Source organism: Anolis carolinensis, chromosome 6 (genome assembly GCF_035594765.1).
Source record: "Anolis carolinensis isolate JA03-04 chromosome 6, rAnoCar3.1.pri, whole genome shotgun sequence".
NCBI classification, from domain to species: Eukaryota; Metazoa; Chordata; class Lepidosauria; order Squamata; family Dactyloidae; genus Anolis; species Anolis carolinensis.
In genome coordinates this window covers 82,027,011-82,044,723 of record NC_085846.1, presented here as the reverse complement: position 1 = coordinate 82,044,723, position 17,713 = coordinate 82,027,011, and the positions used below count along the sequence as shown (strand labels likewise).

The 17,713-nt window shown below is 43.5% G+C and overlaps 1 protein-coding gene and 1 non-coding gene across 2 annotated transcripts; both read right to left on the bottom strand.

Moving 5' to 3' along the window:
* Positions 1 to 4,342: 4,342 nt before the first annotated feature.
* Positions 4,343 to 13,631, bottom strand: hoxa9 (homeobox A9). The gene is made up of 2 exons (XM_003224913.4): positions 8,465 to 13,631; positions 4,343 to 5,778 (listed from the first exon to the last, which is right to left on the bottom strand). Exons 1-2 carry the CDS (start codon positions 9,072 to 9,074, stop codon positions 5,540 to 5,542), a joined length of 849 nt encoding a protein of 282 aa, XP_003224961.1. The 5' UTR covers positions 9,075 to 13,631; the 3' UTR covers positions 4,343 to 5,539.
* Positions 13,632 to 16,690: 3,059 nt separating this feature from the next.
* Positions 16,691 to 16,791, bottom strand: mir196a-1 (microRNA mir-196a-1). Its single transcript, NR_129897.1, has one exon. It is a non-coding gene; the product is annotated as a microRNA mir-196a-1 (primary transcript).
* Positions 16,792 to 17,713: the final 922 nt, after the last annotated feature.

Sequence of the window (17,713 nt, the reverse complement as noted above, 5' to 3'; positions counted from 1 at the left end):
AATACTTTTTATTATTAAATAATATATTATTATGAATATTATTATTGCAATTGCATCTACCTTATAGACTGAATGTGTTTGACATCACTAACTCCCATGGCTCAGTGCTGGGATTTGTAGTTGAGAGGAAAACCAGAATTCTTTGGCAGAGAAGGCAGAAAGACCTTGTCAAACCACAAATCCCATGATTTCATAGCATCAGGACAGTTAGAGTGGTATCTAACTGCATCAATTCTACAGTGTAGAAAGGAGCCTTGGGTTTTGTTCAGATGGGTTTTGCCCTTGTTTTCCTTTAAAGGCAAGAGAGAGTGTGACTTTCCTAAAGCCACCCAATGGGTTTCCCAGTGTTGGATAAATCCTAGTCCAACACTCAAATCATTGCACCATACTGGCCTTGAAGGGAGATATCTGTTCCTAATAAAGGAATCAGCTTTATTGGGTTTTGTTACAATAGAGAACACTTGCATGTAAAATTATCAGTTATCAGTAATAATAGTTATCAGGGGCCTAAAGAACCCCAGCCGTAAAAGTGCTCATATGTTTTCAGTAAGGTTTAATGTTTGTTTTATTCCATGCACATAGTTCTTGGGAAGCAAGTAAACATACTAGGTTTGCACTTTTCCAATACAATCTTGTGCGCTTTGCTTGGAAGTAAATTCCAATGTGTTCAATGCCAGACATCTGTGACTCACACTACAGGCTCAGCCATCATATCCGTTGTAGATATATGTATCTGTTTTTATATACTTACATGGGGATATAGATTAGCCATACCAATTAGCCAATTAAATTAACCATGGGTTACTTAATCTGATAATAATTTTTCATTTTAGTTTAAATTATTAAAATATAACCTTATTAGATATCTCATAAGGAGCCAACATGTTTGAGCGTTGAAAAAGGACTCAAGAAGTTATGATCCACACTCAGCTAAGGTGACCTTGGGCAAGTCACACTCTCCCAGCCTCAGAGGAAGGCAAAAGCAAGCAACCTTCCCTCTGAACAAACCAGGCCAAGAAACTCCTGTGATAGGATTGCCTTAGAGTCACCATGATCGGAAACAAATTAAAGGTATACAACAGCAAGGTTTGTTAGCTGATGCACACACACACAGAGAGCTTAAGCCACTCCTAGTTCAATCATTGTGCCAAGATTAATATATTTTATACCATGTTTACACAATATGTAGATAGGCAGATACATATCTGCCAAGGTATCACCATATATGCTAATATGCACACAAGCTTGAAATTGCTTGTTGAGGGTAGGGTTCATTAGTTTTCACCTAAACAATGGCAAATATTCGAGAAAAGATAGGAAAAAATGAAAATGAACAAAATCTGGCTACCAATATTTAAAAAACTCTAAAATCAGGACAGTAAATAAAACACAACACCCAGAAGACAGGGGCATTCTAGACAGGAAACAATCAGGGTCAGTGAACACCTCCTAACAAAGGATAGCCCTAGGCAGGAATCAGCCAGGCTTTGAAGCTGCAAGCCTTTTCAATGCTAATCAAGGTGATTAATTGCAGCATTCACGCTAGCCTCCAACAGACAAAAGTTCTTTCTCCCACCTTGGACTTTCCACAGATATAGAATCCTCCCTTGCCTAGTTTCCAATATATCTCACAACCTCTGAGGATGCCTGCCATAGATGTGGGCGAAACGTCAGGAAAGAATGCTATTGGAACATGGCCATAGCACCCGGAAAACTCACAGCAAGATTCCGGCCAAGAAAGCCTTTGACTACATATCAAATAAAAATAGTTTAACCACTGAAATTTCAGAAAGTAACATCCTCAGAATTTAGCACAATGGGTGACTACAACCACAGATAGATTAAACCCAATATAATTAACTGTGGACGCAGCCATTTAGGTACCAGAGCACATATTTACAGTCATTCCTTCCCTCCTTTGTTAAAATCGAGCCACTGGTTTCTCAACCGCATGTACTGGTTTTTTAAAGTCGACATTTTAGAATCCGTCCCTTTGCTTTCATGGCGGAATCCGTCTTGTTTTCATGGACCAACAGTGCCATCTGCTGTTACATTGTAGTCATTACAAGCCATAAAACCAAGCCGAGGAGCCCATATTTCTAATACCAACCACGCTGCAAATGCATTGAATAATCTGCCTTGCCTTGCAGTAGCCATTATTATTTTTTTGCTAAAGGTTCCAGCGGCAAATTCATTAAAGATAAACGTCCTACATTTCAGAGGAAAGAGAGCGGGGCTAATAAAAGCGAGCTATTTCCGCAGACCCGCTTTATCTGAAACAGCCAGACAAAACAAATGAAAGGGGGCTTTTGTCGAGAAATCTTAATTGTGGCTGGACAGTTGTAAACTCATTAAGGGCCGAATTCCAGACAGTTTGCAGACCCGGCATTTATTACACGCTTCTGAGGCCGGTTCTTTGAAGTCCCCACCGTCTGCAACAACAGAGGGCGTCCCAACATCCCAAACCATGGGGCCAGGCATAAATTAGGGGTCCCTTCTCCCCCTTAACAACCAGCCCCTTCCTCTTTCTTCCTCTAAAAAAAAATTAGCTAGACGAAAACTAGTTCCTTTTTGAACTAATTGAACACCTCTGACCAGAAAGGGGAAACAACAACCCCTCCCCTTTGGAAAAAAAAAACCCTATCACACTCCTTTCTGGATATTCCAACGTAAAACCAGAGTTCTTGTCTTTAAACCCTCCAGTATTTTACACCCCATAAACGGTTACAGCCGTCATTTTCTTTTATGGCACTCTATGGCTCTGAATTTTTCCTAATAGCATCTTCAGCCAAGGCTTGTTAGCTGGAAGTGGGTTGGCTTGGGGTGTTATATTTTCTCTCTCTCTCTCTCTCTTTCTCCCTCCACGCTTTTAAAATAAACCAAGGCATTCATTCTGCGGAAGCTGCAGAAGAAACACACTGTTGGGCAGAAATAGCCAGCCAGCCCCTTTATCTTCCCTCAGCCCACCCCAAACGACACCCCAAATCCAACTCAAAGTGGTGTTTTCCCCGACGCCAGACTCTTCTATGGCTGAGCCAGTGAGACTGAGACAGACTTCCTGCCATTCCTTTTGTTCTTCAACAGCTTCAACCAACTCTTTCACCCCAAAGATATTTCCTTGTATTTGCTGTCGGTTTATTCCCAATCCCAAGCCATGTACGAAAATAACACCATTTCAGAAACAGGGCTAACAGCAACCACATAAACAAAATTATTATTAGATGTTGGTGAAGCGTCAGGAGAAAATGCTTCTGTAGCTTGGTCATACAGCCCGGAAAATGCACAGCAACCCAGTGATTCCAGCCATGAAAGCCTTCGACAGCACAAAATTATTATTATTTAAAAATCAAAGCACTTTAAAAAAATGGCGACTGTTATTGTCAGATATAAGTCTGGACTTAGCCTTCGACAACACACACATACAACCCCAATAACCCTGCAGCTGGTTTATTAGTTGAGTAGAAACAACTGGAACTAGAGAAAGCGAGCTAAATGGCTTTCTTTCACAATGGGAAAGACTGGCATTTCATACCCCAAGGGTTTTGCTTTCTATATAAAGCTAAAGCCTGGCATTTCCTACCCCAAAGATTTCTTCGTCTCTAGAAGGCAAAAAATAAATCAGATCTTGACTAGGGAAGCTAACTGGATGGCATTGTTTTTCCAATATTTTGTTTTCGAAAGCCTTCTTCTGCTTCCGGAATGGAATAAATCATTTCCAATGTTTTATCCTAAGTATCTACTACAGCTTTCTTTCCTCATGGGATTCTGTCTTGTCACTGAATGGTCATGGGTTGGGAACATCCTTCATAGCTGGCCACAACCTCCTTGTTCAATATCCCTCTCCAATACACATCTGGACAAAGAGACCTTTTCCACACTGCTGAATAAAATTCCACATTATTGAACTGGAATACATGGCAGTGTGGACTCAGATAACCCAGCTCAAAACAGATATTGTAGGAATGTTCTGCCTTGATATTCTGGGTTATGTGACTGTGTGGAAGGGCCCTGAGTCTTCAAATTGTCTCGAAGTAACAAGGTTAGGTTTCTATTGTTCTCCAAGAGGGACGCCATATATATCATTCTGGGTGGGTTTGGTGGCGCAGTGTGTCCTTAATAATCTTAAACAGCACAAATATGTATACAAAAGAATCAATATATATTTTATTTAGCAAAAAAAAGAGTTAAATATCATTCGGACACAACTATTTGGTCAGTAGGCCATGAGGTAACTATTGCAAAGATACAGTGTAGCTTCAGCATAAACATAACTTCCAGGATATATATATTTTGGGCTATTTTTATTTTTTAATAATTGATACAAATCTACAATAACCAAAGGTAGTTTTTCGAGCGTATAATTTATTATCAATAAAATTAAACTTTCATTACAGTAAGAATCCAACGATTTGATTAAACTTAAAACGTAAACCATAGGTAGTTGCCTTTCTTTGCTTGTCTTTATTTCCCCCCCACATAATAGGCATAGCTCCGGTATCTGAAAACTGCTCACGGGTGCAAAACAATATTCAAGCTAGTCCGATAATTAAGGGTTTCTTTCTTTAATATATAGATTATATTTATGTATATATAGATATATACACAACTGACGAAGACTGTACTATATATATAGATCAAGTGTGTGCACTTAAAGGATTGGTTCGAAAGCAAATGGGTCAAAGGAGCCATGAGCCCTTTCCTCTTCCATATATATTCATATATACATATGTATATGGATATATATACATATTTTTTCCTCTCGTTGGGATAGGGACAGAGCAAATTGCAGCCCTGCAGCCTACCCATTGCAATTCAAGATTAACTGGCTAATGATGCAGGGAAGGAGAAGGTTTGTACACTACAGAGCTATCCTTTATGCAAACCTTTATATTAAACAACCTGAGTTCAAATTGAATTCTAGCTTACAGGACCACATCGGATACAGCACCCAAGCACAAAAAACCGAGTCACAAACATAATTACCACAATTAAAAACACAGTGTTCAAGTATTAAAAGCAGACCTCTCTCTGCCTGCCGCGCAAAAAGCAAATAAAATTAACTATTTTTCGACTAACCTATACAGTCCGTAAAGAATTGTGCATTAAAAAAGGTAGTTTACTTTCATTCTTTCTCTTTTTTTCTTTCAATGAAGGACAGGTAGATTTAGTCAAGCCAACAAAACCAGCCTCCCGTGTTTGTCTTGCCTAGGATGAGGGATCAGATCTATTTCTTTCCCTGTCTGTAGGTATAGAGATAGATTTAAAGTCGTGGTACCTCTTCAATAGCACCAGGTCCCAGCCATTTATCTCCCTGCACGCTGGCGAGGTACATTCAAGAGCCAAGAGAACAAACCGTCAAAGGATTTTGTTGTAGTAGTAGTTTTTGTATAAAATGAAAAAATTAAATAAAAATTAAAAAGTGAGTCAGGCGAGGCCTGGAGTGGACAGAGTCTCATTGGAAGATGGAGGGATTCGTAGGTGAAAAGGGGGAGAGGAGGGGTGTTTCTGAGCCACGAGGAACCTGCCACGCGAGACCCACTCAGTCCTCCTTCACTCGGTCCTTGTTGATCTTCTTCATTTTCATCCTCCGGTTCTGGAACCAGATTTTGACCTGTCTCTCGGTTAAATTCAGCAGCCGGGCCACCTCATACCGTCGGTCCCTGGTCAGATACATGTTGAACAAAAACTCCTTCTCCAACTCCAGCGTTTGGTGCTTGGTGTAAGGGCAGCGCTTTTTCCGCGTGGAGCGCGCGTGGAGCCAGTTGGCCGCCGGGTTGTCTGCAAGGCAAGGAGGCCAGAGGTTGGAGCAGGGGGAAAGACAACAACAACAACAACAACAACAACAACAACAACAACACAGCGTTACTCTGGCATCCCCAACCCGCCTGGATGGGGATGCAAGATGCCCCCCTTCTCCTGAAGCATCCCGAGTGCCCTGCTATGGGCGTTTTATGACATGCCTTTCATTGGGACAGACAGACAGGATGGGCAGCCAACAATGGACGCATGGAGAGGTCAGGCAGAATGAATTGCAGTAACCCCCCCCCCCATGGGGGTTTACTACTACCTCCCCTCTTCCCTTTCTCTCTTGCATACTGTTTACATACAACATGTCCACCTCTCTCTGCCTCCCTCTCCCTCTCTCCTTTACCCCAGAAGGACCCTGTGGATTTGCCTCCTTCTCTCCTTTACACCCTTTAAAAACACGAGTGTTCCTGTCCCCGGCCCCATTTTTCGGCCTGTGATGTCACCAGCTTTCTCAGGCGACAACGGGGGCACACTCACGCCCACCCATTCACACGTTACAGGGCTTGGCTGAGGAACCTGCTGAGCCTGACTTTGGTTGCCTGCCTCACTGTTAATCTAGCTCGTGGGGAGAGATTATTTATATAGGTACATAAAAAAATCCCAACCAACCAAGAAGGGAGTAAATGAAAGGACGGATGTCCCTCCTACCCCCACCCCCAACAGTCTTGTCGCTCATGGTTTTCCTAGCTTCGTCACAAAGGAATCAGATTCACCTCCAATGTTTTGTTCCTCCTGCTCTCTCTATTTCTGGGCTCTTCAGGACCCCCATCCTCGCCCTCTCCCCCTCTTTCTCCCCCCCCCCCTCTCAACCAACTAAACCTTACCTCCCACTAACTCTTTTCCCATCCCACTCCAGAACTGAAGCTTGTCGCCATGAGTGTACACTGTGCTGCCCACTGTCACCACCGAGGGCGAGCTGGAGAGGAGAACTACACATCCCATCACGCTTCATTGTGCCTGACCCAGCCTTGGGAGGTTCAGGCATCTAAACATGAGGAGGGAGAGCACACAGAGAAATGTCCTGTTCGCCCTTCGCCACAGCTGCTGCATTTTGTGGACGATATGCCTACCGCCTCCTTCTGAAACACCCTGATGGGGGGGTGTGTGTGTGTGTGGCGAGATGCCTTTTAGTTCAGTGGCATTTTGCTTTTTCTGTGTGTGAGTTTAACTATGTTGAATCACTCCTCCAACCATGAGGAGAGGCAAATAACAAATTATTATTATTATTATTATTATTATTATTATTATTATTATTATTATTATTATTATTATTAATTAAGGCAGGAGGGAAGCCAGCCAATGCCGCATAACTCAAGATGGATCCCACTTAGCTAAGCCAATCTAAGGGGGAGTGTGTGTGGCAGCCCCTTTCCCTGCACCCACAACACCAGCACCCTGCCAGCTCAACCATTTTGTACTTATTTACCATTTTGTACTTATTTATGTGTATCCTGCCTTTCTCCCGACATAGAGACTCAATGAGGGACTTAAAAGCTGGTTCCATACTACCCTATAATGCAGTTTGAACTGCATTATGTGTTCAGTGTAGAACTATACAATGCATCTTGAGATGCATTATATGCTCAGTGTAGAAACTATACAAAGCAACTTGAACTGCATTATATGTTCAGTGCAGAACTATACAATGAACTGCATTATGTGTTCAGTGTAGAACTATACAATGCAGCTTGAACTGCATTATATGCTCAGTGTAGAAACTTGGAATATGACTTGGATTATGTGATTTTAATTCTTGTTTGAATGTTATATTTTAATTAGTTGGTTTTAATGTTTGTTTACTCATTGGTGTAGATATACAGGCAGCATTGAATTGTTGCCTTTGTAAGGCCGCCTTGAGTCCCTTTTGGGGGTTGAGAAAGGTGGGATACAAGTATGGTAAATAAACAAATAAACTATACAATACAGCTTGAACTGCATTATATGGTCAATGTTGACACTATACAGTGCAGCTTGAACTGCATTTTGGGTCAGTGTAGAACTATATAATGCAACTTGAACTGCATTATATGCTTAGTGTAGAAGTATATACAATGCAGCTTGAACTGCATTATATGGTCAGTGTAGAAACTATACAATGCAGCTTGAACTGCATTTTAGGGTTAGTGTAGAACTATATAATGCAACTTGAACTGCATTATATGCTTAGTGTAGAAACTATATACAGTGAAGCTTGAACTGCATTATAGAATCAGTGTAGAACTATATAATCCAACTTGAACTGCATTATATGCTTAGTGTAGAAACTATATACAATGAAGCTTGAACTGTATTATAGGATCAGTGTAGAACTATATAATGCAACTTGAACTGCATTATATGCATAGTATAGAAACTATATACAATGAAGCTTGAACTGCATTATATGGTCAGTGTAGAACTATACAGTGCAACTTGAACTGGATGGTTCCACACTGATCGTGGGGCAGTGTAGCACTATCCAAACGTGACACAACTAAAAACAGAGCAAATGCATTGATATGAATATATAAACATACAAAAACAAGGGCAAAGGATATGAAAATGCACTTAAAACTACCTTGAAGCCCCACTCTTTCTCTCTCCCTCCCTCCCCGCCTGCCAGTCCAAGGAGGCTCTTCCCTGCCGCCCTCTCCCTTCGCCAGTGGGTCCCACTTACTGGGATCGATGTGGTTCTTGTCCCCTGCTGCTGCTCCGGCTCCGGCCTCGCTCTCGGCGTGGCTTTCGGCGTAGGGCGGCCCGTCTCCGGGGGGCTTCTCCCGTTCAGCTGGGGGGGAACCACAGGCATAGTCAGTCAGGGGGAGGGCGTTGCTGTGCGGCTCGAAGGCAGTGCGACAGTCCCCCCGCCGGGCCGGGAGCGGCTCGGGCTTGATGCCGTAAGGCCGGCCGGGCGGCGGCAAGGCGGGGAAGGCCAAGGAGCCGCCGGGCAGAGGCTCCAGCCAGGAGCGCAGGTACCTGCTGCCGTCGGGGGCGGCGGGCAGCGGGGGCGGGTGGTGCACGTAGGGGTGGTAGACGTGGCCGGAGCCCGGAGGCGGCGGCGGAGGCGGCGGCGGCGGGGCGCTCCAGGAGGCCGAGAAGACCGAGGAGGAGGCCTTGGCCTGGAAGCTGCAGGCGGCGAAGTCGGCGTGCTCGGGGGCCGCGACCCGGGAGCCCACTTGGCCCAAAGGCAGCGAGCCGTAGCGCGCCGCGGAGGGGCCCAGCTCCTCGCCGCCTTCGTGGAGCAGGAAGGAGTCCACGTAGTAGTTACTCAGCGTCCCCGAGGAAGTCATCGCCGGGGCGGAAGGGGAAGGGAGGAAAAAGAAGAGAAGGGGGAGAAAGAAAGAAAGGAAGGAAGGAAGGAGGAGAGAGAGGCAAAGACCCGGCGAAATTATGAAACGGCAGATTTCATGTCACAACTTGGTCCTGGCGAAGAAGTACAGTCACCTAATAAGTTGAAGGCGGACCGGGCTTCTCATTGGCTGCCGCGCCTCACGTGGCCGGGCGGCAGAACAATAAAGTATAAATCAGTCCGCAGGCTATTAATGGGTCAGTGTTTTCGAGTCATCATTTTTATAGGGTTTTTTTAATGTAAAAGGGGCGAGTCGGACAGGACAAGCAAACTTTTGGTTTTTGTGGCCAGCAAATAAGATTAAAACATTAGGGTTTTTCTCCTTTTTTTATAGGGAGGGGGAAAGGGGAGGATGGGTATGAGTACCCTCCTTTGAAAGAGGGGACTATTTTGTATCATAATTAATCATCCCATCAAAGATTGGCGTCCTATGCAAAAAAAAAAGGGGGGGAAGGGTGAGAATCCAAAAAAGAAGAGGGGGGGACTAAGACAGCGCCCAAACACGAATCAAGGAGCAGGAAAGGCACTGCAGATTAAGACCCCTTCCACACAACTGAATAAAATCTCATATTATCTGCTTTGAACAGGAATATATGGCAGTGTGGACTCAGATATCCCAGTTCAAAGCAGATATTTTGGGATTTTCTGGGTTATATGGCTGTGTGGAAGGGTCCTAACTCAACCAGAGAAGTCAGCCATAGCAGAGCACTTGATAAACCAGCCTGGACACAACGTATTATTTGAGTAAACAGAAATGCTGGACCACTCTAACAACCACCATGTCAGACTAGACAGAGAAGCCACTGAAATCCACAATGTGGACAATTTCAACAGAAAGGAGGAAACTATGAAAATGAACAAAATCTGGCTACCAGTATTTAAAAAACTCTAAAATCAGGACAATAAATAAAGAAAAACACTCCGAAAATAGAGAAGTTCCAGACATGAAACAATCGGGGCCAGCTAACACCTCCCAACAAAGGATTCCCCAGGCAGGAAGCACCCATGCTTTGAAACTGCAAGGCTTTTCAATGTTAATCAAGGTGATTGATTGAAACATTCACACTTGCCTCCAACAGACAAAAGTTCTTTCTCCCACCCTGGACCTTCCACAGATATGCCTAGTCTCCAACAGTCATCAGCAACCTCTGATGATGCCTGCCATAGATTTGGGCGAAACGTCAGGAGAGAATGCTTCTGGAACATGGCCACACAGCCCGGAAAACTCACAGCAACCCGGTATTACCCTCCTTTGATAGAAGAGACTATTTTATATCATAATTAATCATCCCATCAAAGGCTGGAGTTCTGTATAAAAATGGGAAAGGGAGAGAATCCAAGAAAGGAGAGGGGGGAAAAACTAAGACAGGCTTCCTTTATTTTATTTTTTTTATTTTTTTTTACTGATGGGAGACCTTCACATAAAATTATACAATAATTGAAGCCATAAAAAAGAAAAGAAAAAAGCAAAATAACATTGGGCGGCGTGCTGTATTTAAATCTATATTTATTCTATTTCATAAGGAGTTATTGTCTCGGGAGCCACCGGGTTGTTATTAAGTCAGTAACGACGAGCATATTCATTTGCATCGCTGTGTTTCGCGGCAGTAAAAATTTACGAGTGCCTGGAAAGGTTAAATTATACTATTGTGTTGTACTTTGGGAAGCTGCACTGTAAATAATACTGTGCCGCTGAGTTCAGAGCGATCGGGAGGCTGGCAGGCGAAAAGTCAAATCCAAGAGAAGCCTGTCTCCCTCGGATCTGCCTCTTTTCCTTTCACGCGCCGGAACAGACGAGGGGAGAGGAAGGCAGGGGGGAAAGAGCCCAAAGAGGGGGGGTTTGGGGCTCTTTATGGGGCACCTTAAGAGCCAAGGGTCGCCGGAGACACATCGGGGAGCCCTTCCCACGAACCCACACTTCCAGATCCACTCCAACGCTGTGTTTCTTTCCCCCTCCTTCCGGGAAACTCCAGCAGCGGGTTGCTCGCTGATCCGTTGACATTCTGGCACAAACACGCAGCTTTGGGAGCTAGTTACATGTGTGTGTAGTACTTCCAAATGCTATTAGTGTATATATATATTTGGAGGAAGGAGGCTTCTTCATCCACGTGGAGAAAGAAATGAACAATCGAAACTGGAAAGGGGGAAACAGAGCAGCTAGAGAGAAGGGACAGAACATGGATGTTTGTTTGGAGGACAAACCATGAGACCCACCCACCCGCCTCGATCAAGTTGACTGCAGAGGGGCTTCTTGGTATGTGAGCCTTCCTGCCTCTTTCCTTGAAGCATAGCCACCCCTTCTGTCTGGAGAGGAAGAACTAGTGCCATGCTAGAGCTGGGGAAGCGTATACATGTATGGGTTGGATTGTGGGGGTTTAGTAATGCTTCCTCCACCCCTCTTCTCCTGGAGAACCTTCCTGAACCATGTCTGGATTGGAGAGCCCTCCTTGCTCCCCCCTTGGCATTTCTCCCCCCTTTTTCTGGCATCGCCTTCTCCAAGAAGGTCTGAATACTTATTGTTTCCCTGGCACTTTCTATGGGGCTTCTGGGAGCAATATGGGGACGAGGCGGAGGGTTATTATAGTCTCTCCACCCCCAGAATAAGAACAACAACAACAACAATAAAATGATATGGCCCTATCCGATCAAGGCCAGTGTTGTGAATTAAAGTAATGGGGGAAATACTCAGTGGCTGTGACATTTGAAGGCTTTGTCTTCTCCCACGGATTCCTGTGGCTTTATTTCTGTCTTTTTTTAATTATTGTTTTCTCTTTTCTTCTTTAGCTGTGGCTTTTGGGACTCAAAAACCGAGCTTAAGAGTGGGGAGAAGAAGGAAAGGGTTCTAGTGTTTCGTTTTGTTTTTACCCAGTGTGTCTAAAACAGCTAGAGGCTGTCAAATAGTAGGAGAATCGTGTGTTAATTGGATTCGTGTGTGGAAAGCGCATGTTTTTCATTAGTCTCAATTAATGTCTTTTCTCCTTGTGCTCCAAGAGGCCAATCTCGAAAGAGAAAAACAGAATAGACACTTCTTCCTTAAAAACACCAGAATATTGGCGATTACAAGAAGTCCTTAACATTTCGCTTATCTGAGCAGAAATAAAAGGGCGCAGGAGTTAATAATAATCTACCCCACCTACACACGCAAAATAACGTTTCCCATAAGGATTTGGTAGCTACTATGGTTACTTTCGTGAGATAATTGGAACTATTTATGTCTGCATAGAGATAGCAGTAACAAAAAGACAAAAAACACATGTATCGTGTTATTACTTTTTGTCTTTCCTGGAAAGAGGGAAGCCTTGCGTCATTTTTTTTGTTTAAAATCGAGAGTCAGCTGTTGTGAAATATGTTCACAGAACTTCCTTCCTCCTTGAAGGAAAGAAATAATCTTAACAGCAGGATTCCTCCCATGTTTTCTTTTTTTTTTGCATTTTTGGCTTCGGAAATGGCAGCAGCTTTTCATTTCTGATTAGGGAGAATCAGGCTCGATTTACTACATTGGAGCAAAACAATAATCTCTCTGTATTCCTAACGTTGCTGGCTCCTGAACAAAGACTATTCAAGTATCTAGAGGGGAGAAAAGTTGGTTTGGAATTATAGAAAAAGATAATAAATAATCTGCGCGTTTCTTTATTCTGTGCAGAAATGTTATTTCCAAGGAGACTTGTATATTTCCAACTTGATTAATTTTCATATAAGGACAGACACAGCATGAAAGCGGAAGAAATGCGTGGTCTATAGCTGAGCTTCATTCTCACTGAAATAATTTTTTTTCCTTAAGTAAATGCATTTCTGGTCTTGTCTTAAGGCAGCGGCTACCACATAGCCTCTTACCCATAAATACAAATATTTGGGACTTCCAAGTAATAAGTAAACGTATTTCCGGTTGCAGAAGCTACAACAACTCACTCTGAGACTTTTAAACAGCCTTATTTCCTTCCGGTTTCTACAATATTATATCAATTTCAACATCATCTAATAGTCCTTCACAGCTCTCATGTCTGTATGTGTGTATAAATATACTATTGAGCAAGTGTGTGGATATATATATTTGAGTGTGTATATATATCTCTATATATTAGTGTCTGTGTATATTTATATATTAGTGTGTGTGTGTATACACACACTAAATACTATATATTCATATCCACACACTTACTCAATAGTATATTTATATACACACATACTTACCAAGAAGGAAAGCCAACTGAAGTTTGTGGGTCTTATATGTGTGTCTGTATGTATATGTGTGTGTGTGTGTGTATATATATATATATACTGTATATGTGTGTGTGTATGACCCACCAACTTCCATGGCCTTCCTTCTTGGTAAGTATGCAAGATTGGCAACCTTACAGTTTTATACTTTAACACTTGAGAGTTTTAAATTTCTTAGCGTTCACTATTTTCTTTGAATTCTATGCTGGACATATTACTGGAAAATTTCATTCACCTTTAAATTACAGTAATTATTTTCGAGCTATATCCCCCCCCCCCCCCCCCCGAATTCAGCCTAATAAGTAAGCCAATTCCTATGAAATGTCGAATTCCTTCCTTAACACACATAGATACAGGCGTTTAGTGTTATCTTTCTTTAGCATAGCTACTGAAAAGCTGGAGAAATAATGCTCAGAGGTCATACTTTGCAAATTATGAAGGACTTCAAGGGTGTTTTTCAAAACAAAGAAATAAATAATTGTTTCAGATCCATGATGGAACAACCACCCAATATTAGGAGTCTGTATTAACTAAACTTGAGTTGGATTGACGAACATATGAATGTATGTATTTTAGAAAATCTTTACACTTTTACACTTAAAACCGAGCTTTTGACGCGTGGGTTCATACCAACAGGTTTAGGGCCCTTCCAGAGGGATTTTCCTTTGTCTTCCTCTGAAGCTGGGTGACTTGCCCAAAGTCAATGGCCAGCAGGGATTCAAATCCTGGCTTCTAGAGTTGTAGGTCGGACACTCAGATCACTCCACAACAATCACACAGGGCCCTTCCACACAGCCATATAACCCAGAAGATCAAGGCAGAAAATCCCATATATCTGCTTTGAACTGGGTTATCTAAGGGCCCTTCCACACAGTCATATAATCCAGAATATCAAGTCAGAAAATCCCACAATATCTGCTTTCAACTGGATTATCTAAGGGCCCTTCCATACAGTCATATAATCCAGAATATCAAGTCAGAAAATTCCACAATATCTGCTTTCAACTGGATTATCTAAGGGCCCTTCCATACAGTCATATAATCCAGAATATCAAGACAGAAAATCCCTCAATGTTTGCTTTGAACTGGGATATCTGAGTCCGCACTATCATATTCCAGTCCAAAGCAGATAATGTGATATTTTATTCAGCTGTGTGGAAGGGGCTTTAGAAACACTGGCTGGGGTGTTTATATTAGAAATGCATTATTATGGGCAGTGAAGACGCATATATAATGTAGTTTAGTGCACTTCAGACTGCCTGATGTGGGTCTCAAACTCAAACTGTATTGTCTGGAAGTGTAAATCCAGCTATAGGCATACACATTCAAACCGAAAAACTCCACGTTTCTGAGTGTCCCAGGTTTGGTTCTAAGTATACATCTGCATATACACAACCCACTGGTTACCATTTACAATCTTACAAGTTTCCAAACACTAGCGAACAGGCGTGCGAATCTAGCTCTCCCTCCTTTCCCCTCTTCCCAGAAAAGGCCGAAACCAGTCCCCACGGCGGATATCCCCACATCCCCCCCCCCCCGCCCTGGATCCCCGGAGAGGTCTTGTTCATTTGCACGAACGGTAAACAACGCGCGTCTCGGGCGTAAACAAGGCTCTGCAGCGCCTTCGCTTCTCTCTGCGTCTCCGCCTCGCAGCTGCGGTTCCTGCCTTTGCTGCTGCCGAGGACAATAATGATCGTAACCGAGGCCTTGTGGGCGAGCGGCGGGGAAATCCTGGCCTTGTTTTCCCGCCTTCTTTCCCCTTCCTTTCTTGCAAGGGCCCCCTCTCGCATTCGGACTCTCAATCCCTTCCTATAGAGGCCTGGGAGCTGCCTTGAAGGATATGTGTGCCTTGGAGAGGTGGAGGAGGGAAGCAATGCAGCCAGGGAAAAAGGCTGCCTTGCCACCATTGGAAACCAGGCGACAGAGGCGGGTGGGTGTGTTTGGCTGGCTTTACCCCCTCCCCCCTTCCTCCTTCTCAGACACAATATAGCCCAATAAAATATAATGAGAACGAAGCAGCGGCTTGCAATTCGAGCTGGAGGTAGCTCCCAGATTCCTTTGCTTTCTTCCCAGCGGAGGGAGGAAGGAAAATGGCAGGGCAACACAAAGGTAGAGGCATTCCCTTGCTATGACAATCCAGACAAGCAGTAGGAGCCCTTGCAAGAAAAAAGGACCCTGCAAGAAGGAAGGGAGATCTGGGTTGCTGTGAGTTTTCAGGACTGTATGGCCATGTTCCAGAAGCATTCTTTCCTGACGTTTCCCCTGCATCTATGGCAGGCATCCTCAGAGGTTGTGAGGTCTGTTGGAAACTAGGCAAGAGGGGTTTTATATATATCTGTGGAATCTTCAGGGTGGGAGAAAGATTTCCTGGTTGTTTGAAGCATATTATTTGAGGACGCAGAAATACTGGACCACTCTAACATGTCAGACTACACAGAGAAGCCATTGAAATCCACAAGCTTATGGACAATTTCAACAGAAAGGAGGAAACCCTGAATCCCTTCGGGTGAGAAGGGCGGAATAGAAATATTGGAAATAAATAAAAACCATGAAAGTGAACAAAATCTGGCTACCAGTATTTAAAAACTCTCAAATCAGGACAGTAAATAAAGAACAACACTTAGAAGACAGAGGAATTCCAGACATGAATCAATCAGGGCAAGATAACACTTCCCAACAAAGGATTCCCATGCAGTAGGCAGCCAGACCTTGAAGTTAAAAGGCTTTTAAATCCTAATCAAGGTGGCCAAATGCAACATCCACACCTGCCTCAAAAAAAAAAAAAGAATTCTTTCTCCCAACCCGGACTTTCCACAAATATATAAACCCAATTGTTTCCTTTCCAACAGACCTCCCAACCTCTGAGGATGCCTGCCATAGATGCAGGCGAAGCATCAGGAAAGAATGTTTTTGGAACATGGACATACAGACTAGAAAACTCACAGCAACTCAGTGATTCCGGCCATGATAGCTTTCGACAACACAAGGAAGGGAGATCATTCCCCTGCTACTAAAAACGCCCCTGACCTTGAAGGAAATCTGTTTAAAAATGCAACTGTCTAAATCTAGATGTCTCTTCCATTCCTTTCTTGAAAACTCCGCATTTCGTCTCTTATTTAAAACTGGAAAGTATGAAATGTGGCTGGCGACTCTAACAAAGACAGCCTAGAAAGGATGGAGTTTCAAACCCAGTGCCTACAGAAGTCAAAACAATGGCTTTGGAACTTGACGCCCCTCCAGAGGAGCAATAGTGGGGTTCCCTTCTTTTTTCACAACCCCCCCCCCCCCATTTCTTCGGTGTTGCCAGGCGGGGATATGGTCCTGATTTAGACCCGGGTGATGATTAGAAACTGAAGTAATGAAGGCAGTTTCGTGCTGTCGAGAAAGAGAGAGCCATAGCCCCAACAACATGAAACTACCTAAATCACCGACCAGTTCTTAGACTCCTCATTAAAACGACTCCCCATAGTCGCTTTCCATAAGCCAAAGGGGTCCCGCTAAGAGGGGAGGAGAAGGGGGGTGGAAAGGAAAGGAGAGAGGGAAAAACTCAACCCAAAAGGAGAGAATTAAAAATAAAAAAACCACAACACCGTGATCATAATTCTCCTCGTTCTCCCTCCTCCTCCTCCTCGCCCACCACAAGTCGCCATCTCTCTCCATTCCTTTGTTTCTAAATACGCCTTTTCAAAAGCAGAAGCTTCTAAACAGATCAGAAAGGAAGGGGGGAAAGAAAAGGACAGAAAGAGGGAGGCAAATAGGCCTTTAGGTTTCGAAGGGCAAAGTGTTCTTGGAAAAATAACAGAAAGACTATCAAGGAGCTGGGGTTCAAAGTCTATTTCTGGTCTGAGGGGGAGAAAGAAGATGAAAAGAAAACAGGAGTGGCCATTTGGGCCCTCCAGACTGTTTCCTACCCCCCATCTCCTCCCTAACCCACATGCCTTTGTCTGGATCCCCCCCCCCCTTTGATACACACATTTTTGCTTGCCACCAAATAGAAGAGAAATAAACAAACATGGCGGAGAGGGAGGCAAAACTGGACCAGGAAAAATGAGCTTCAGATTCAAGTCTGCTCACCTTTTCAGATTGCTTTTGAGCCATCGGGGTCTCCCTTTGTCTTGGAAGAGGGGAAATAGCTCAGCACTTCAACCAGGATATTGTATACTGATCTTCTGAATTCAAGTAGCAGGTTAGAATAAGTCATATTTTGTTAAAAACTCAGCCGACACAGGCAGATCATCTGTTACATTCAAAACAAATAGCTCCAGGCTTGCTCTGCCCAGGGAGTTTCCTCACTGAGCGGAACCCCCTCGTCTAAGGCAGCAACAATCCAGATATACTAGCAAGTCATAAAACGGAACAAAA

Coding starts and splice junctions, on each gene's coding strand:
- hoxa9 (XM_003224913.4), bottom strand. CDS start 9,074: ATGACTTCCTCGGGGACGCTGAGTAACTACTACGTGGACTCCTTCCTG. Junction 5,779..8,464: donor CAAGAACCACATCGATCCCA/GTAAGTGGGACC, acceptor CTTGCCTTGCAG/ACAACCCGGCGGCCAACTGG.